Raw genomic sequence first — 22,312 nt, 5'->3', positions numbered from 1 at the left:
TCCATGCTCCCAGTCTCCCCTTGTCTTTAGGAAACACAAACATTTTTCCACAAGGTGTTTGTACCAGACATCAGTTTAGCCACTAACCAGACCCATAAACATACAGACTTGAAGTTAACTTTGGGCCGACGCTTAACCCTGGCAATGTACAATGAAACGGTCTTTACCCACACAACCCGTCCAAAACGACCTTTTCTCTGTGTGTTCACTTTAGACTAAATCATTTTTGCTGATGGACATTTTGACATTATTGTGTGTGTGTGACCGTTCAAGTGCAACGCCTGAATAGAAGAAGGAGTTTGCCCTTAAATGCTGACAGGGGGCATGTGCACATTTGCTAACGCTGAAATGAGATGACAGTGGACAAATTACTTTCTTTTCTGTCCCAACAACTAATTATTAAGGACTACTAGGGATGCACCGACAGGATTTTTTGGGCCGATGCCGATTTTAACAGACAACTTCTGGCCGATACCCATGCCGATACCGATATTAAACACTTGTATACAATACTATACAGTTGGTCTATTAGCTAGTTTATTTCTGCATCAAATTATTTTTACTGAACATGGATTGGATCTAATTAACATTCAAGTGACCAACATACTAAGAGACGCACAAATTAAGCTAAAACAAATATAAGACGACAACATGACAACCTTCAAAGGTGGTTTTTGCCTTTAAGCATTTCTTTTATTAACAACATTAACTCATTTTTTTACATATAGTGGATTTCTTTAATAAACATAAATAATGCCGGTGCTATTGCAACTTCAAAAAAAGTTGGACTTCTTTTCCCCCACTAAAGTGCAGTCTGTTTCTTTTATTGTCCAAGACATTTGAGCCAGCTCAACAAAGGTTTTTTGTCGGTGCTTAAGTATAGTGCAAACCAGAACATTAAATCATTTTAATTGAACAACAGACATGCAACTCATTGCCTTTATGTGGTTAATTAAAAAACAATCGTTATCAGCCTTTCTCGTGCTATTACCGATATGCCGATGGTTTCAAAATCATCAAATATCGGCCGATAAATATCGGCGGCCGATACATCGGTGCATCACTAAGGACTACAAAACAATAAATAGTAATGCATTATGATATTGCTTCAGCGGTCCATGGCATTTATTTGATTTGCACTTTGATCTGCAATCACAAAAAACTGAAGGATTAATTGATGTTGTTTTATTTTATTTTGCAAACTTTTTAATAACTATATTTTGCGATGACATTGATGTGGTGTTATTTTGCAGCGTTATTTTGTGGGTCTTTTCTGGTTAGTTTTGGATTTAATCCATGTACCTCTACACACTAACGTTACAAATGTAGTTAACCTGTAGGTTAATCCACCATGTTTGTTCTCCCAATAATAAATCATGGGGAATCTTGTAGGATCACCTAAATCCAAATTGTATTGTTTTACAGACTTTTGGTTAAAGTTCAAAGAGATTTTCTTTGTACATCATCATGCCCACAACATCTGTGACTATAGGCACTGAACACATGATCTGATCTATTATATGTCAACATTATCTAGGCCTGTATTGCTTTGATATCAATTTTGTAATAAAGAGATCAAATATAGCTATAGAATGTATTTGATCTAAATTGTAAAAAAAGTTATTTGGATGGATGATACATTTAATTTTAAATTGAAATGAATTTTGGTTTGTTTTGAGAAGAACAGTCTGCTGAAGCTACGGAGTAAGACTTTAACTCTGTGTGACTTTGATTTATGGGATTTTCAGACAGATGTTTAAAGTCAAGTGTGTGATTTTCACATCATGAGAAATTACACAGGGTCCTTACAGATGGATTGTGGGACGGGACTTGTTTATATTCTTTACAGTAAATGTCTAACGTAACGTGTATTTATGTGTCTAGTTGTTGAAGCTCAGAGTTGAGCAAACACATACGTGTCAGTCATTTGAGTTCATAAGCAGATAGTCAGTGAATTAGATATGAATCTTGATCTGTATTTGATTATTTCTTCTGTGTTAAATCTGGCTGCGTCCGAAAACTTAGGCAGCTGACTTGTTGCCTCGCTGCCTCATGAGGAAATGACTTCGGAGGCATGAAGGCATCACAGAGAAAGGCTTTCGGACACACTTCAAAGGCAGCTTGTTTGAAATATAAACAGAGAGCGCCTTTGTTATAACTAATCACATATTTGAAAACTACAATGCTAATGTCTTGCTAGAAATGCAATAAAAAGGGGTAAAAAGTGCTTTCTTGGCCGCCATTTTATTTTTCAAACTCGACCAGGCTCGACCAATCACATTCCCCATGCACGCACACGCATAGAATTGTGGGACAAGATCTCAGGAGTTAAAATGTAAACCTAACATTGGATTTGGACATGCCTTGATGCCTTCCTGTCTTGGAAAGCTGCTGGAGAAGGCAGCAATTTAGAGTTTTCAGATGCAGCCTCTGTCTTTGGTCTTATTGTTGTGGTGTCAGATGGTAATGTCATTATGGTACTTTAATATACAGTATACATGGTACTGAATGATTGTCATATATGATATTATATTTACGTATCATGGCAGCCAAGCCGATCTAAACACACAAGAGAGTTTTCCTGCTGGTTTTACACCCAATCCAGACCAAACTACGCCCAATATCACTACCTTTCCATGCGTGTCCTCCACATGCAGCTTTGCTTTACTGAAGCCTGACATATATATGTAGAAAAATAAATGACCAGATGAAGAAAGAGAGAAATGAGTGTTGGACTGAAGAACATTGAGATATCTGTATGTTTATCTGATGACCACAAAACCAAGAGAAGGTCTTCAGTGTGATTTCTGTATACGGTGTTTATTTACAATGAATCCTACGCTGCAGACAGACCATATATACAGTTCAGTATGAGACTAAGAGAGGTCTGTAATATAACGGAAAGCAATAGATATAGAGGGATTTAATGGAGGGAAACACACATTTATTTAGTTTGAAATGCTTCTGTTGTTTCATGGTTTGTGTCGTTTCCTCCTGCACAGGAAACTCTGGGAATCCAAGATGGAGGACACAGCCACAAGGTACAGATTTATTTGCTGTTTATTTTAACTGGGTGAGCGGTGCAGTTTGAGATCTGTCTTTCTGTCTGTCTGTCTGCAGGGCTGCGGTCAGTAAGAAGAGTTTCTGGGTGGAGAGAGTTCAGTGTTCAGGGACGGAGATTTCATTGGCACAGTGCCGTGTGCGGCTTTCCATTTCACGAAATAACGTGCCCTGCAGCGGTGGCATGCATGCAGTGGTGCGCTGCGTACCTGGACCTCAGTTCTCCAGAATCTCCACAACTGGACAGCCACAGGCCCCACCCCCTCTGAATGTAAGCACAATTAAAAAAATGGGTTTTCATTTATTATTTAGCATTTAACATCCATATGACATCAATGTAACACACATGATCGGTGTGTGTACCACCTGTTCAGGCCGCGGTGCGATTGAAAGCGGGTCCACGTCTGGGTGAGGGCCGAGTCGAGGTGCTCAGAGAGGGTAAATGGGGAACCGTCTGCGATCATCTGTGGGATCTGCGTGCAGCCACTGTCGTGTGCAGAGAACTGGGCTTTGGGTCGGCCAAAGAAGCCCTCAGAGGAGCATACATGGGCCAAGGTAACACACACGGCAGAAGTTACTGTCGCTCAGACTTCATATCATTGATCTCAGTGAGGAGAGACAAACGTTTACCTTTGTATGCAGTGGAAAATATCGGTGGCCTGCTGGTTAATAAAATAGAATAAAAGCCTATAGACATTGAAGAAAGGACCTGATAATATAGAATCTTAAATACCACCTGCAAAACTCCTGAAACCACAAAGTAACAATCAACAGAGAAACGCAGCAATGCCTTGGCAACCTCACACAAAACTCCCTAGCAACCACCAAAATACCCTGGCAACCACCTACAACATCCAAGCAACCACATAGCAACAGCCTTAATAAAAACACACAGCAAAGCCATGGTACAAAAATCCCCTAGCAACTACCCACAAAACCCTAACGTCACATAGCAACAGCCTATAGAGGAACAGCAATGCCTTAGCAACCACACAAAATAATTCATGAGGATACATATGTGAAAGGTCTGTGGGGCGCACCTGCTGTCTCACATAAATGACAAAAACATTTTTACTTAGAAATGCAAACAAAATATATAACATGAACGTTCATACCATTTAGGCTTTCTAGTTTAATCTAACAGGGCTGAAAAATGATGACTTAAGCCGAAAGTATACTAGGGACGTCCGCGTATGCGCGCCGTCCGCATGACGTCATTTTCGTCATCAAGAGGGTCCGCGGCCGGCCGCGCGGACCGTCCGCGTGCAGCCCAAAATTTGAGACCGCGCGGACAGTGCGCGTACAGTCCGCGTACAACAGCGCATGCGCGTGAACATATTTAGACAGGGCACTCCACTATAAACAATTATACAAAGGAAATAGACAGCATTTGCACACACACTATCGTTTTTCTTCTTTAACTTTTACTTCTTCCAAGAACAGAAAGCTGTGGAGCATGTTTGTTTGATTCCTGTTCTTTGTTGTCTTGTTGTTTGTTCTAAACTGTGTTTGCAATTGTGGATCAGTTACTTTTCTTCACCTATCCTAATGTTTTAATGTACTGTAAATGTCGCCAAATCAGTGCTGCCCTGACAGCCTGTTAGACTAATAATTTGAATAAGAAATCGTTTGAATTGCGTATAGTGTCGAACGCGGCCATCCGCTTGTAGCCGCGGGGACTATACTCGGAAAGCTGCGCGGACGCGGAAAAAAAGTATACCCGGGCCTTTACCTGAAATGAAGTGAGCGCTACAAGCCTCTTTGATCTTTGTATTGTCTCAGTCAGCACGTTTAATTGCTTGCAGCCACAGATGTTGTATTTTTTTGTTTTTTGAGATTCTGTAGGAATCACGAAAAACTTAACGGCAGACCGGGTGCGATTTTCACAGCCCAAGACGCAAGTAGGCATTTTTGACGATAACGAATAATATGCAAAACCTGCTGTAATGACTTTTCTGACCACGACATGCGCAGTGGGAACCACCTGTGACGTGAACCTTGAAGGGGTCCATAGAAACATTTACAACAACAAATAAAGCTGTTAAACTTAAGCATTTGATCTGTCACACAACATCAGATCTAACAGTCAAACAAGTGGTCTCTTTTGAGAGATTTTTCCTCAAAAAAATCAACGGATCAACATGTTCAGAAGAGAGAACCACGCATTTTGCATGGAGAATATCACCTGCAGTGCTAAACACACGCTTGTCATCTGTCTCTTTTGCTGTGTTTTTTCTGCTACAACCGCATTTGTTGCTACATCGCATTCGCATTCACTTGCGGATGCTAGTAGATGAAAATAAACAAAAATGCTACATCAAGGAGGACGTGGAGAGTGTCAAAATAAAGGTACCTCAAATCGTTTTTGTGTGCCATTGATGCATTGGATCGTTAGAAATAAAATCGAAGTATTGATCCATATCCATGTATTGTTACACCCCTATTAACTTTATACTTAATCCATCTTCTGCACAGTGCAACTGTCAGCAGGTGCATATCAGAACATGCGGTCTACGCTGTCTTTGCAAAATACGAAGTACAACATCATTTAGATGACATTGTATCATGTGGTCCTCTAAGGTGTCTGCGTTTTGCATTACATTTAGGCATTTAGCAGACACTTTTCTCCAAAGGGACTTATGAAGATAAGGAAACAATCAAGCCATTTGTTATAGAGAGGCAATAATACAAGCTTATACCAAGTTACAAGTTTTCACGATTCCGAAACAATACCCGAGAAAGGGAGTTAGTTCAATTATTATTATTATTTATTCATTTAGATAGAGGATTTATCTACAATCAGTATCAATTTGTCAAGTATATTTGGAAAAGATGAGTTTTAGCTGTTTGAATGTAACAAGAGATGTGGCTGATCGGCTCTCCTATAGTAAGATCATTCCACCAGCAGGGAAAAGTGAAGGAAAATGAGCAGGAACAGACTTATACCCAACACGCACTTCAATCAGTAGCCAGTGGAGAGAGATGAAGAGCGGCGTTACATGAGGAAGATGATTCAGGCTGCAGCGTTCTGATGCTATGTGTAGGTAGGCCAGCAAGAAGAGCATTGCAGTAGTTCAACCTAAAGATTATCAGCGCCTGGATCAAGAATTGACATGATCGCACTGTCTTTGCAATGTATTCAATGAAGGACAGGTTGTTGTCTAAGATTACGCCAAGGTTTCTGGCACTTTGGGAAGGAGTAATGGTTGTGTTGTCCAGTTGAATGGATAGGGCATGCTTTATCTTGGGTTGTGCCGTGTGTTATATAATTTATGATAAATTGACAATGAGCATGTGATGCTCTGTTCTGTCATGCTGGTGAAAGAAATCTGCTACAGTCCAGTTTGCAGATATTTCTTGTCATGAATGTTGATCTGTGTTTAAATCCCTGTCAAAGGATGAACCATAACTTTATTGCTGTGATGATACGCGTATCCTCACTATGGCACACCACTTACAGCATAAATTCTGCCTCTTGTTCACACAGAATGCTTTCTATGAATGTTACTAGATCCTCTTTACAGGAGCGATCCCAGAACATTTATGGGATGTGTCTGTGTTCACACATAAGACTCTCTGATAATTTTATGGAAATTTTCTGTGACCAAAGTGCTGTTAGATTGAGGTTATTGACTTCTAGATGTAATTGTATACAGTCATGCAAATGCATGTGGAATGGTCTTGATTTCACAAAGGCAAGGCAAGGCAAGTGTGCAGTCAAAACGGATATTTTACAGTATGAATCTCTCTCATGCAATTGATTCACATACTTACGTGTGTGTTTTGGCTGAGTTCAGCTGGTTTCTCCTGAAAGTGTGCGAGAGACGTTAATGGGTGATTTTCTCTGCGGCGGATGGAAATGTTTGGATTTTCTAGAAAATGACAAAGCAAACTTCTTAGGGTTTAATATTGAGTTTGTAAGCCAGTCTAAACAGAAAACATCACTCGCTCAGATGGACAGATTAGGCCCTGTGTGAAGTTGAAAGACTGTAATGAGTTTGTAAACCCGTGACTTGTGTACATTATGTTTAAATGCGGTGGTGTTATCTGAGGTCAACTCAAGTTGCTTTCTCTAATATTCAAACCTTCAGTAAAGTAGATGATGATGATGATATATTTGCTCACAGGTTTTAGAAGCAGCAGTATCATCAGTACAGATGCTTGACTGATGATGTCAGGCTGCGTGCGTCTGTCTGATCCGATGTTTCCTCATCTCTCCACACTCCTCTGGAAGCTCATTTAGGATCAAAGCAGAACAAATTCTTGCAAACTTCGCCATCAGTCTTGCCTTTTTCCTTGTGTTTTTGTTTGAAGTGAGTTTTCTGTCACTCCCATTTCTTCAAGCGAAGAGTCCATCAGAGCTGTACACTCATCATAACATTTATAAGTAATGTGTGAGAGACAATCTGAATGGTAAATGGTAAATGGACTGCATTTATATAGCGCTTTTTAACAGACCTATGGCCATCCAAAGCGCTTTACAATTTGCCTCACATTCACCTATTCACTCCCACATTCATACACCGACGGAGGTGTCAGCCATGCAAGGCGCCAGCCAGCTCGTCGGGAGCAGCTGGGGTTAGGTGTCTTGCTCAAGGACACCTCGACACTTGGTCCGGTGGAGCCGGGGATTGAACCACCAACCTTCCGGTTTGTAGACAACCTACATGAACCACTGAGCCACTGCCGCCCTCTGAAGAGTTTCATTGGTTAACGACTGACTGTCAGGTGGATCACAGCATTGGGTGATGGGTAGCGAGAGACACGTCTGTCATGATGACATCATAACCCTAACTGCACAAATTACAGGGAGATGTGTTCAAACACACACTATTTCCAGCCCGTCTGGCCTGCCGCTGACATTTTTAGCTATTAATTCTCCTTTTTGGTGCGCGTGTGTAATTTGATGAAGGCAGATGCACAGACTGTCCACATCATATGCATGTCTGCACCGCATGCGTCTGCGCGGGTTTGTTTTGTGATCTGGCCAGATGCTGCTTTTCAGCCAAACACAACTGCATTAATAACTTTATTTCTAGCTTTGGTGTCATCTCTGAACTGCACATGTGGAACAAAAAACACCAAACACAAATACACAACTGAGTATGAAAGCCTCTATTCAATGTCTTCGTGTGCGTGTGTGTGTCTTATGTTTACAGGTACTGGACCAATCCACATGAACTCTGTTGAGTGTTCAGGGAGAGAGAGATCCATCACACAGTGTCGCTTCCAGGACGTCCCACTGTACTCCTGCAAACACAATCAGGACGCATCGGTGCGATGCAATGTCCCCAATACAGGACTCTACTCCACTGTAAGACACACAGATACATGCACACACGTGTTCTAAATATAAGGTGTGTATATAAAGATTGTTGTGTATGTGTTTATGTCAGGTGCGTTTGTCTGGGGGTCGGGAGGCAGCGGAGGGTCGGGTGGAGGTGCTGATGGAGGTGAACGGTCAGCGGCGCTGGGGTTCTGTATGCAGTGAGAATTGGGGCATTAATGAAGCCATGGTTGTGTGCAGACAGCTCGGCTTTGGCTTTGCTTCTACAGCTCATCAGGTACAAACACAAGGAATGTTTCAGTGAATGTCACAGCACTGATTCTCTCACGCTTAGCCCTTCATATTTTGTTTTCCTGGTGGTTGTTTCTCTTGCTGAGAGTAATTACAGACTTCTGAAGGTTCAGGGAAAGAAAACGAGAGAACGCAGGAAACTCCGACAGAGAAAACAAACTCAAAATAGTCACGCACTGGATGTGGATCACATTTGTGTTCTCATAAAAGTGTGTTTAAATGCAGCACTTGGTGGAAAATATTTGATAATGTCCATGAATTAGCCGTAATAGTGGGCCGCTATTAGAGTCGGTGTAAAAGCCAGCGTTTGGCCCGAGACCCTCGGGAGTCCTGCGGTCTGAGGTTTGTGTTTTTTTTTTACAGGAGACATGGTTCTGGTCGGGGAACTCTGGATCTGAGGATGTTATTCTGAGCGGGACTCACTGTGTCGGGACAGAGATGTCCATCCAGCAGTGCCGTCGAAACGGTCAGGTGTACTGCCCGCGAGGAGGCGGAGCCAAAGCGGCGGGGGTCACCTGTACAGATGGTAAGAGTTTGGTCCAAAAGAATTCACTTGAAGCTTTACTAATTATTTTGAAATGTGCAAATACAGAGCTTGTTAAAGGGACACTTGCGATGCATTATGGGATTGTTTTCTGCATGGGAGTTGCATGTGATGTTTATCTATGTTTTTAGAAGAGAAGTGTGACTGAGGTTTATTTCTCAGTTCTTTTAACATCTGTAACGTTTGCTCTCAGCCGCTCCTGATCTGGTGGTGGATGCTCAGTTGGTGCAGGAGAGCGCGTATCTGGAGGACCGTCCGCTGCACCTGCTCACCTGCGCACATGAGGAGAACTGCCTGTCATCTTCTGCAGCTCGTATGCACTGGCCGTACGGTCACCGGCGTCTGCTGCGATTCTCCTCACGCATTATGAACCTGGGACGAGCCGACTTCAGACCACGAGCCTCCAGAGAGTCCTGGACCTGGCACCAATGCCACAGGTGTGTGTGTTTAATATCTCTTCAATCTCTACAATTTCTTTACAGTTGTTCATGAAATGGCTTTATAAAGGTCATGCATCAGAGATTCCTACAGCTCTGAGATTTTCCACAGCAGAAATCTAACAGTTAGATCATAAATATAATAAAAGACTGGGCACAGGACTACTGCTCTCTCTCTCTCTCTCTCTCTCTCAGTGTGTATAGTGAGCTGATTGGTCTAGCAGATGTTTTTAAAGCTGTGGTCAGGATTCTTTGGTCAGCAGATGACCAGCAGCCAGAAAGACAAAGCTCCCACTCTGATATATCAAGCTTCAGATAGAAGAGAAGCAGTCATGTGATGTTTTAAGAGCCAATAAAATGCCAGGATTATGGGCGTTTCACACAGTACACAGCAGTCTAGTGTCTAGTTCATTTTCAATAGGAGATGTGTAGAAACCGGCAAAACGGGGGCGTTTACAGAGGTGGAGCGGAGTCGGTCTGCACCCTTGCTCATGAACCCAAAATCCTGCCCCTTCCACGGACACGGCTCTTCTTGACAGGTGCCGTTAAAGATAAACGTATTTGCACTAAATGCTTCCACTACACGAGAAAAGCTGTACACACGTGGCGACTCTGCCGCGTACCGTGTGAAACGCCCATTTCACATGCTATTAGATGCAAAGTGTCTGTAATTCAGCAAAAGTCTGTGAAGTTTTAGACAGTTTCTCTTTGTTATGATTTATCTGATCTAATTCATCTGTGGCGTCTCATCTGTTTCTCTGAGAGACACCAGAGACGTTTTACTGATGGAACAGAAATAAACAGAAATCTCTCATTTGTCAAGTCAATAAGGCATAAATGAGCAAAAATGAGCCTTGGTTTGTGCTCTCTGGAAGAGAAAAGCCCACTTGCATATCGTTGTTCACTCTTCTTTTTTGGTCTCTATGACAACTTTCGGCGGGGGCAAAAGATTACATTGCTGTGCACGAAACAGCATCTTGAATGCACACCAAAAGTTACCAGTGCTTTTGTAAGTGACGACAACGATGTGTAAACGATTGTGTTAACGACCGTAAAGCTGCCTTGTTTGATAGCATCGCTGGAGGATGTTGCATCGCGTGCTTTACAAAAACGGTGCTGTACTAAAAGGTAAATTATAGTTTGCCTCAACGTTTTTTTATTTGTGTATTTATTTAATGTGTATTATTTCTTCTCCAAGCTCATAAAATAAATTTGGGTCGCACATAAATTGTCAGGGTCGGTCGGAAACCGGAACCAAACAAATTTTTTTTATGCCCAATGATGAACGTAACAGCACACTGTGATTCAGCATTATGTATCATAAACACATTGATTTCTATTATTTAATCCTCTTGTACAGACATTACCACAGTATTGATGTCTTTACACATTATGATCTCTTGACCCTGAATGGCACAAAGGTCGCTGAAGGACACAAAGCCAGTTTCTGTCTGGAGGACACCTACTGTCCTGAGGGTAAATCTACACTTTATCATTTATAGCTTTATTCAAAACATTGAAGTCTTACTGGGATTTCACCACAGTTAAAGGTGCTTGGTGCTATGACACAAAGCCTAAACCCACTGTGGTAAACTGTAATTATATTTACACAGTAAAAGTCCCAGTGAGAGAAACATAAATCATTTCTGCAGTCACAACATCAAATGTAAAAAAAACTTGAGGTTGTTTCATAACTTTATGATGTGCTGGTAAAAAAAACAGAAACAACGCACAATTAAAAGTGTTTTATTCATCTCTCTGACAACAGGTCTGTCGAAACGTTACGCTTGTTATAACATGGGCGATCAGGGCATTTCTGTGGGCTGCTGGGACACGTACCGCCACGACATCGACTGTCAGTGGGTCGACATCACCGATATCCGTCCAGGTGATTATGTCTTCCAGGTAAGACACACACCAGATTCAATGTGATAAATCATATTCAAAGTCTTGATGTTTAAATCTCTCACAGCTCTGTGTGATATAAACTCTGGGTGTATGCGTGTGCGTCATATCATTCCTTTCAATTATTTTCCTTGTGTGAAAAAGCTCTCCCAGCAAACACAGACTTTTGACAAAATGGCCTTCATTAGCAGAGAAACAAAATAAGCAGGAGAAATTTCACATCAGTTTATTATTACACCAGCATTTGGGAATTCTTTGCTTTATTTGAAAGCGCTTTATGTTTAGTGGGAAACACGTCTGATGGAGAGAGTTTAAAGATTTAGAAGTGAGATATGAACTGAGTCTGAATGATTCTTTCATTCGAATATGACTCAATGGAGAAATGATTCAGTGAACCGTTGAACGATCACACCGGCGGCATTACTGAGAGATTTCAACTCTCCGACCCTTAAAGACTTCCACCTTATTGTATAAAGAGCTTAAACGTGTGCGTTTTTCCCAATTACAGACTGTTTCCTCTGAAAAGTAGCCAAGACGGTGGCCACTATGTTTAAGGACGATAGGTTTAAACACATTACAGCGGTCTATGATAGCACAGTCATTTAAGAATCAACTTTCCATCCCACCAAAGATTTAAATAGACTTAATCCAAAACAAATGACATCTTAGAGGTGGAAGAAATTAGGCAGAAAACAAAGTGAAATTTACCCTTTCTTTCATAAACTCGTAGCCATTCTAATTGAGAAAAGAGTTTTTATGTGTACTTTAGCAGATGGAGAAGTTATTATAAAGATTTGTTGTCTTGCTCAAGACTGAAGTCTTTTATTCTGTGTGGAACAGAACAGACAGAAGAAATAACAGAGCTGACCACTCGACTGCCTCCTAATGACAGACTCTCTGTTTCCTGTGGACAACTCGTGCTAAATCTAGTTGATAATTACTTCTTTCCAACAACCATGAGCCCAAAGTGTGCTGGTGTTTTTTGCCCTTTAGGTGGAGGTTAACCCCTCGCTGGACATGGCCGAATCAGACTTCCAGAATAATGTGATGCGCTGTCGCTGCAAGTACGACGGAGCTCGCGTGTTTCTCTACGGCTGTCACACAGGTGAGATTCAAATAAAGGACTTTCATAAAGAAACCATTATCTTCAGTTCACACTGCCGCTACAACTGGAAAAATAAGTTACACAGAAAATATCTAGAATAAAAATGGTAAAAAATGCCTGATCACTGTTGCTTGAGGTTTGGTCTGAATCAGAGGCTCTCAAAGTGAAGTCTGGGGACCCCTGGTGGTCTGCAATCCATCGCCATGGGGTCCAGGAAAAATTATTTCTCTTCAATGTTAAAGGTTTTTTATGGAACCATGAAGCTAAAAAAGGTGAATCTATGGCATTGTGAAGCATCTTTATTTTTAAGAGTGTAAAAATAGTTTAATAAATGATGAAAAGTGTATGCTTAATAACTGTTATATAATTATAAGAAACTACTTGGAAATCCTCCAGCAACACTAACTTACCTAAACTTAACCTAACGCATGTGGAGCTAAACACATCCTGTTAAAGAATCCAACTTAAAGGGCCATTTCACCGATAGGAACATTAATCTTTATGGAAAGTGAGTCATATTTGTAGTCAAAATGTAACATAAATGTAGAATTTTGTGCATATTTGACAGAGAAAAGACAAAATGTGACTTTAGAGCACATTTGTATGAAAAACTACAACTCCCACTATGCACCACAATGCACAGCTCTGCAAGCCACTCCCATTACTCGGAACACGGCTCAGACATGCTATTATGTACATAAATGCCACGTTAGTAAAACAAAGAAAATAGCCACCACCACTGTGTCTGACTGACACCAATCATGATTTACTTTTAAACGTGATGTTACATAGTGGTACACACAATAACACTCTGGCCTGGTGTGTAGCAAAGTCTTATTCAAACAGTAACGTGCGGTTTCAGATCCGCAGTACAAATGTCTTTCCAAGTACTTAAAAAAAGTGTATGCATTTTAAATGTTTATTTAGTTTTACCAATTTTCTTTTTGTCTCTTGTTTACTGTAATTACATTTGTGTTATTATTGGCCTCACTGCTCTCACAATATAGACATATAAAACACCGCTCAGATATGCTATTGTGTACATAAATGCCACGTTAGTATAACAAAGAAAATATAAACACTCACTTTAGTCAGACGTCCGTTTATCCCTGCATCCTCCACACAAACGCGTCCCCTGCATAATATCTCCACAGACGCGCTGCCTCAGCTCTTGGAGCTTGTGCCCGTAAACCGAAACACGTCTTTGAAATAAGCACGCGACCAGAAATATTCACAAAACAAACGTCCATATCCTTATCTGATCCAGAAATGTTAAACCGAAAGCAAACGGCGCGAGTCCGTCCAAGCTTATATACTCCGCAGCGCGTCTGCTCGTAAACCGAAACATGTCCGTGAAATAAACGTTCCAAACGCGCGCAAAGTTCCTCTCTTGCATAGAAACCTTCACCAAACAAACGTCCATATCCTTATCTGATGCAGAAATGTTATAAAGAAGCCACACAGCGAGAGAACAGGCAAGCTTCTCTACGCAGCAGAGGCCGATGGTTGCTGCTTCTTCACCGGGCTCCTCTACCCAGCCGACACCCAGGCTCCGGCCTACTCCTCGGGCTTCTGTTCCTACATCTGCCTCAGCTCTTTGCAGTATTGTGGCTCATAAAGGTGCAATGAACAGCGGATTAGAGCATCACGCTTGTAAAATCACCCTCTTCCATGTAATATTGATTAACTTCCACTGTTATTGTAACATGAATTCTGGCTCGCTCCACAACTTCTGTTTAGCTTAGCTTAGCATAAAGATGGCGGCTGGTCGTTTTTTTTCGGTCTGTGTTCATATATTTTCGTAAGTCCCACCCACTTATCTGTAATTGGTCTGAAGCGTGAGTGGGTCCCACCCATAGCCCCCACCTTGGAAAAATGAGGAATGAGTGTCTGTAGTCTTTCACACTCAATAGAGATACAGGATTTCCTTCTTTCAATGACGCAAAATGACGATTTTTACATCATTGAAAGAAGGAAGTGCCTCACTGAAATCAGTATTTCTCCCCTCTCAGGGGAAACTGAGGGAATGGTGCACGACCATTCAAAAACGCTGGTTACGAATGTAACCGTGGTTCTATGAATAGTGGAAGACCGCCAGAGGCATAAACAGAGTGGAAATATCATGCGCTCGCGCATTGGTTACGAGAACTTATTGATTGGTTGTCATCCTATGACCTCATGACCCATATAAAAACCTATCACAACGTCATGAACTTTCTCAATGGTCATTCTCGCTAGACCGAGTGACCAAAGACTCTGGCGGTCTTCCACTATTCATAGAACCACGGTTACATTCGTAACCAGCGTTCTATTTCATAGCTCCAGACCGCCAGAGGCATAAACAGAGTGGAAGACTGATACCACCAAGTCACGAGGAATGTAATAAAGACATTAGACAGAATAAACTCAACATCTTTATTAACAAATATACAAACAAAAATCACATCACACTGAACCAGGCAGTATGGCAGAAGAGACAGGCGGTAGTGAAACCACATTTAGTCTGTAAAACCTTGAAAAAGTGCACGGCGACGACCAAGTTGCCGCGGAACAAATGTCAGCAATAGAGATCCCCTTCAACGCAGCCCAAGAAGTTGCAACACCGCGCGTCGAATGACATCTCACAGAATTTGGAGCAGACCTGCCCATCGCACTGTAAGCGCCACTAATGGCCTCTGTGACCCAGTGTGCCAATCTTTGTCTCGACAGGGCCGCCCCCTTCCGACACGCACCAAAACGAACAAACAACTGATCCGTTGTGCGCCACGGAGCGGTCACTTCAACATAGCGCCGCAAAGAACGTACCGGGCATAGCATCCGTCGAGAAGCGTCCGTAGGTTGAAACGCTGATAGAGACAATGGTTGGTTGATGAACTGAGGAGTCAACACTTTAGGCAGGAAGACAGGATTAGGCCAAAGTGTGACTAGGTTAAAGTCAGGGCCCCATCTCAAACAATGAGCACTCACAGAAAGGGCATGTAGTTCACTGACCCTTTTTGCAGAAGTTATGGCCAACAAGAAAGCGGTCTTAACCGAAAGCCACTTAAGCTCGGCATGCTCCAAAGGTTCAAACGGCGGTAAGCATAGGCCATCTAAAACGATATTTAAATCCCAAGGGGCAAAGTCTAGCCGCGCACGGGGATGTAGACGCCGTGCGCCTTTGAGAAAAGCCACCACTAAAGCGTGCGCGCCCAAGGAAACACCATCCACTGGAGTCCGATAAGCTGAAAGTGCAGCAACATAAACTCTCAGCGTAGCTGGGGAACGCCCATCGTCTAAGAGCGTTTGTAGGAACTCAAGAATGGCAGAGATAGAACAGCCATAGGGGTCCAGCTCTCTTTCTGTACACCAAGTGACAAACAGCTTCCATCTGTTGTCGTACATCGTCCTAGTGGATAACGCACGAGCATTCAGGACAGTGTGTTTGACCCTGTCTGAACAGGCCAAGACTTCCCGACTCCTCCCAGCGGCCAAACCCAGAGTTTCAGCCTCTCCGGGCAGGGGTGCCACAAGGAGCCCTCCATCTGGGACAGCAAGTCCCTCCTCAGGGGCAGCGGTCTGGTCGGTCCCGTCGTGAGAGCCAGAAGCAGGTGAAACCATGGCATGCTCGGCCATTTGGGAGCAATCAGAAGTACCTTGTGTCTTTTTTTCCCGGACCCGGCTGAGTACCGCCCAGATCAAAGCTGTCGGCGGAAAAGCATACAGTACTGAGTCCGGCCATTCGTGAGCCAGGGCATCTCTGCCCAGCGATCCGTGCTCCGTCCATTCCGAGAACCACAGAGGGCAGTGAGTCGTGTCTCTGGAGGCGAACAGATCCACTGTCGCCTTGCCGTATGTATTCCAAATCCTTTGCACAACCTCTTTGTGCAGTTGCCAGTCCGTCGGCCTCGGTCCCCCCCGAGACAGCGAATCTGCTGCAATGTTGAGGCGGCCGGGGACGTGCGTCGCCCGCAGGGAAAGAAGACGCGGCTCCGCCCAAGTCAGGAGTTTCTGTGTCAGGTGCAGAGAAGGCAGTGATCTCGTGCCGCCCTGGTGATTTATATGGAACACTACCGACGTGTTGTCCGTCCTGACCAGAACATGCTTTCCCATCAGAACAGTTTCGAAGTGCTTGAGTGTCAGGAGAACCGCCTGTAGCTCTAGAACATTGATGTGACACCTCAGTAGATGCGGCTCCCACAGGCCGTTCACACCTTGATGTTGCCACACGCCGCCCCAGCCTGAAAGGGAGGCGTCCGTCGTGACCACCTCTCTGCGTGACGGGGGTGGACCCATCCGGACACCCGACCGTAGAAAATCGTCCTGCCGCAACCGGGCAAGGGAAAGATGACCGGACCCCGAGATTCGTACAAGGGTTCGACGGTTGCGGACTGCTGATAGGCGGAGAGCGATCAGCCATCGCTGAAAAGGGCGTAGGTGAAGCAGACCCAAGCGGATCACTGTGGATGCTGCCGTGAGCAGACCCGCCAGTCTCAGCAGACGAATGTAAGGTATCCGGTGTCCCAAGCGGACACCCTGTAAGGTGTGGTGTATCACCGACCTCCTGGCATCGGTAAGAGAGGCTCGCATCGTCCGTGAGTCCAGATGCATGCCTAAGAAGTGTACTGACTGTGTAGGAGTGAGGTGGCATTTCTCCCAGTTGACACTGAAGCCCAGTGCTTCGATGTGTCTCAGCAGGCGGTCGGTGTCGGCCACAGCCTGCTCCGGTGTGGCTGCACACAATAGCCAGTCGTCCAAATAGGGAAGTACAAACACACCGTCCTGTTGCAGGGGCTCTAAGGCAATCTGCACACATTTTGTGAAAACTCGGGGGGCCAGAGAGAGCCCGAATGGAAGGACCTTGAACTGGTAGGTCTTGTGTAGAAAGCTGAACCTTAGGAACTGTCTGTGCTCCACTGCAATGGGCACATGAAAATAGGCATCTTTCAGGTCCACGGTAACGAACCACACACCTGGAACAACGGCTCGAATTACATCGGCCGTGCGCAACATGCGGAACGGTAGGCGTTTTAAAAACCTGTTTAGGCGCCTTAAATCCAGGATGGGTCTGAACCCTCCATCCTTTTTGGGAACTAGAAAGTAGCGGGAATAGAAACCTCCCGGACACAGCAGAGGGTTTACCTCCTCTATGGCATTCCTCTGCATTAAACTTTGAACCTCCGCGATAAGGGTGAGGCGTTGTCGTTCGTCTGAAACCGACGTGTGACAAACTCGGGTGTAAGAGGGAGGCCGACGGCGAAACTGTAGTCTGTAACCCTTCTCGAGAGTCTCGAGAAGCCAGGCGTTGGATGTTATGTCTCTCCAGCACTGCATTTGAGATGCGGAAAAACCTGTCGCCGTCGACCCGAGTCCGTCAGCGGCGCCTAGCCGGAAATTCTGAAGGCTTGGGGGGGCGCTGATATGGTGGTTGCCTCATCGGCATAGGGTTTGAGCGTGCCCCCGCAGCGCTACGGTGTAGTGGAGGGGCAGGGCGATTGTGTCGACCACGGGAGAAGCGGTTGGAAGACCCAACAGGTCCACGTTGCGAAGTGGGGGCCAGACGAGGCGGACGTATGGCCGGTTGCGGATCCTTAAATTGTGTGCGTCGTTCCACATGATGCGAACGGGACTCCGACACACGCACCCGTCTTTCTAGAGCTTCCTGAGCAGCCGGTCCGAATAAATGACCCGGTGTCAAGGGTAGCTGCCGTAGATTATTACGACAGACCTCTGGTAAGGGAGATTGGGCTAACCAAACTTGGCGTCGCGCGTATGCAAGGAGGCCCAGGGCTCTCCCGCAGTCACCGGCTATAGCGCCAAGAGCCTGGAGAGAGGCGTCCATTAAGCTAGCCACTGTGTCATCATGGTTAGCGAAATCCAGGGACGAGTGTAACGCCAAAAGCAAATGCCCCATTGAGTTGCCAATACGCCCCAGTCTGGCCACTGTGTTATACGTCTTGACCAGTACGTCGTCCGTATGTCTGCACTCTTTGTTAGGACAGCGTACATCCTGTCGCAGGGCTTCGTCTGGCGAGACGATGAGAGAAGCCACACAGGGCTCCAAAGACGGCATCGAACCGAGGCCTACTGTGTCAGGTGCGGACATGTCTGCCAGCATGCGGGTAACACGGTCAGGCCGAAACGACAACGCTGATTGAAAAGCAGCTGATACTACCTCCGTAAAATCTTTGCAGTGTGGCAGACGTGCATCCTTTACCCCAGGCACCGAGCGGCACAACATGTTGGTTGGACCTGCAGACGCCGCTGGGACATCCAGCTCCAGTTTCGCCAACGCACTCTTTAAGGTGTCACGTAAAGAGAGTGCTGCGGAGGACGCCTCACTTCGCGTCCCCGGTTCGCTGCCACTGGCCGAGGGGAGCGGAGAAGACTGGGCAGGTGGCAACATAGCGTCGGACATAGGCTGACTAAAAGACTCACTGAAGAGCGAATTCGTTGCTGCCACAGATACGGCGTCGCACCCATCAACATCCGTTGACAGAAAATGTGAGCGATCAGTAGCGTCGGCTTGAGCGGTACATTCCCTCACCTCCGTGTGGCATTCGTTAACCGCTGAAGCAGCTGATCCGGCCAACAATGATTGTATCTGTTGCACCGTAGCAGTCAGCTCGTCCATGCGTTTCGCCAGCGTAGATGACGACTTTTTTTTAGTTTCGGTTGTCCGCCGCCGTCATCGTGGTGCTTGCGTTTACGTTTACTTTCGCCCGTCAGAGCACACGTGACTCGATTTCCCGATGCAGGGCGAACAAACGTTGAACAGACGTTGTTGGCGCAGCTCGACAGGCATAATACTGCATTCCGGGCAGGGGTTAGACAACGCGTCCTGCAGATGTTCTTTACCCAGGCACGACGGGCAGCGGTCATGTCCGTCCAGCATGTCCATCGCGGTGAGGCACTGCGAGCAAGACGCATGCTCCATGGTAACCGTTCCACGAGCGATCCGCCGACCGCGTGATACAGGCGTCGAGCAAAGCTATCAAGCGGGCGTAGTAACGTCGCACGAGGGAACCCGGGGAAACCGCAGGTACTCGATGCGAGAGGTTAAAATGTTAGGCGAGGGAACCCTGGTAAACCACTAGGTACTCGCCGTCAATGCAGCCGCAAGAAGATCAACACGGTTTACCTGTGCGGTGTCAAATATCCTGTCATGTAATCCGCGCGAGAGAACCTTGTAAAACCAAGAGGTACTCGCTGGAAGACGCGACTCCGTTAGCGATCCAATAGTAGAGTAATGCAATAATCCAAATCCAATCCAAACCAATCCAGTTGCTAACAGCTAAGTGGGGAGCGAATCGCCAGCCCAAATAAGCTGCACACAGAACGAAGTTCTCACCAAGCGAGAATGACAAAGAGGAAGTTCATGACGTTGTGATAGGTTTTTATATGGGTCATGAGGTCATAGGATGACAACCAATCAATAAGTTCTCGTAACCAATGCGCGAGCGCATGATATTTCCACTCTGTTTATGCCTCTGGCGGTCTGGAGCTATGAAATAGAACATGACTGGGGTTCTAACGGTACAAAGCTTAATGCAAATGGGTGAAGTTTCCCTTTAAAAGCACTCAAAACCCCTCTAAAACCAACTGACCAACTTAGACTGGTTTTAGTTAGCTCTGGAGGTTTTCAGCAGGGTTTAATTGAAGCAAGAAATGAACAACACACATATATTGGCATAGGTCATGTGACGTCACGTTACAGTTTCATAAAACAATGATGTCTGTTGTTGTAGATTTACAATACTAAAACTAAAGCAAAGTTAGGGTGAAAATCTCAAAATCAAGGCTCAAATATTACCAAACACCAAAAACAACAGCACAACTTCTCACAGAAGAGAGATTTGATGGAAGTTACCACGGCGGGCGTAACAAAAAAACCCCGCTCTTACCTGAGGAGGACTCATGATGACAGAAGACTTTTCTTCCTGGTGGTCACTGAGGGCTTTTTAAAGTAATGTTTCACAGAATTTTCGTTAAACATCGCTCCTGACCAGACCAGATGATTTTCTGACACGAAACAAGAAAGTTCGACTGTCACTCACTCACTGGATCGCTTCGTAATTGCCTTACACAGATGTCAATCAAACATTATCCAAAAACACATTTGATTTATTCTCGGATTTTATATATATTGGATCGTGCTTGTAATTAGACCAAAATCAATGAAACAATCAAACTTATATTTACTACTTACTATTAAATGAAATTAACTCGATAGGCCATCGTAGTGGGCGGGGTTATGCTTGCCAAGCCCGTCCATTGGCTACGATGCTGTGACATAAGCAATGACTTCACTTTAGGGGGTGGGGTTTTGCCTCACTGATTTCTGTGCAGTCCTGTCCGATGATTGTCATAAAGGTACCGCGACAGCTGTCTGTCTGGGTTAGAATCGGTCTCCGGGAACATACCCGAACTCACTGTAATCACACCAATGTATCTTGTATATTTCGGTGGTCTAGAAAAATGTTTTATACTCAGAATAGGTCTGTAAATGTGTTGATATGACATTAGAATGAATAAGCTGATGAGTCTCGCTCGTGCTGATGATGGGCTGTCTCTCTCTCCCTCTCTCGTTGTCTAGGTGACGCGTACAGTGCAGATGTAGAGGACCTGTTTGAGCACCAGCGTCAAATCTCAAACAACTTTCTGTGATGGAGAGAGTGAAACTCGAAGCGCATCACATACTTGAAATCGTCTCCCTCGCGTGTGTGATGTCATCTCTCTGGAGGCGGGGCTTATGATGGAGGGTTTTAAGTGTGGTGATGTTCGCTCGGACGAGGGATGGGTAAGGGGTGGGGTTGGTGTGATGATTGATGGGTAGGAGTGGGGTTTTATGCCTCATTTAAATAATTTGGGCCAGTATTTGTGGAGAGGACACAGTTTCCAACCTCAGTCACATCTCATCAGGTGTTTTTAGTCTGTGAGCTGCATGTCATATTATGAGAGTTTAAAGCAGCTGATCTTAGTTTCAGTTATTTCTGTGAATTACCTGTTTAAGATTCAGACAACAAAACAGCACACATGTAAAGGATGCTCGGTAAGTTTATTTTAAAGAGTTTATTTAATTTAGAAATATAAAATCTCACTTTCCTTGTGCTTATATCAGATTATCATCCAGAATGATTTCATTTAAAACATTGATTTAATCTCTTATCTTTTATGTTTGTTTGTGTATATGATCATTTTCACCAGTCAAGTTTCTGGTATTCATATATGACACTGGTGTGAAGCAGGTTGATGAAATCTGTTTCTGGAAACAGTTCCTTGAATCAGAATGAGATATTCAGCCATCATTTCCAGCAGATGTTTTTCTCTCTTCACTGATGTTGATTTACTGCCTTCTATATTATTGAGATATTCATGTTTTATCCCATGCATCAGATTATACAGATGAAATCTGGTTTGTCTGTAACGTGTAACATTAAACCTAACCTCAGTTTCTTGAAAAAAATTCAATGAAAAATGTTTTACAGATGGTGCTTCAATACTTGAAAGCGTTTTCATGCAGGGAAAAATAAACGATGACACAAATACTTCACAGTAATACTTGTTAAAGAATTGAATAAATGTCCATCATGGAGTCTGTTTAAGTAGCTCTCTCTCACTTTCTCAAAGGGTTTTTGTATAATGAGCCAACAGTGCCTCAGAACCAAACTGGAAATCACTGATGAGATGTGTTTATCTGATGT

General features: G+C 44.2%; 2 protein-coding genes across 3 annotated transcripts in view; one reads left to right on the top strand and one right to left on the bottom strand.

Moving 5' to 3' along the window:
* filip1l (filamin A interacting protein 1-like) overlaps positions 1-20,575 on the bottom strand; it is a 73,500-nt gene extending 52,925 nt beyond the window's left edge. The window contains exon 1 of one of the 2 annotated variants that reach the window (XM_073876426.1): positions 20,513-20,575. The gene's annotated coding sequence lies outside the window, so the exon portion shown is untranslated. The remainder of the gene's footprint in view (positions 1-20,512) is intronic. The other variant, XM_073876425.1, reaches the window with a different exon arrangement.
* LOC129427784 (lysyl oxidase homolog 4) overlaps positions 1-22,200 on the top strand; it is a 28,248-nt gene extending 6,048 nt beyond the window's left edge. The window contains exons 5-15 of the mRNA XM_055184529.2: positions 3,003-3,041; positions 3,121-3,331; positions 3,435-3,615; positions 8,220-8,374; positions 8,457-8,624; positions 9,002-9,164; positions 9,376-9,619; positions 10,980-11,095; positions 11,388-11,524; positions 12,518-12,629; positions 21,205-22,200. Coding sequence (XP_055040504.1) covers positions 3,003-3,041; positions 3,121-3,331; positions 3,435-3,615; positions 8,220-8,374; positions 8,457-8,624; positions 9,002-9,164; positions 9,376-9,619; positions 10,980-11,095; positions 11,388-11,524; positions 12,518-12,629; positions 21,205-21,275 — 1,597 coding nt within the window. The 3' untranslated portion in view covers positions 21,276-22,200. The remainder of the gene's footprint in view (positions 1-3,002; positions 3,042-3,120; positions 3,332-3,434; positions 3,616-8,219; positions 8,375-8,456; positions 8,625-9,001; positions 9,165-9,375; positions 9,620-10,979; positions 11,096-11,387; positions 11,525-12,517; positions 12,630-21,204) is intronic.
* Positions 22,201-22,312: the final 112 nt, after the last annotated feature.

The sequence above is a fragment of the Misgurnus anguillicaudatus genome, chromosome 14 (genome assembly GCF_027580225.2).
Source record: "Misgurnus anguillicaudatus chromosome 14, ASM2758022v2, whole genome shotgun sequence".
Classification (NCBI taxonomy): domain Eukaryota; kingdom Metazoa; phylum Chordata; class Actinopteri; order Cypriniformes; family Cobitidae; genus Misgurnus; species Misgurnus anguillicaudatus.
This window is presented reverse-complemented; position numbering and strand designations above follow the sequence as displayed.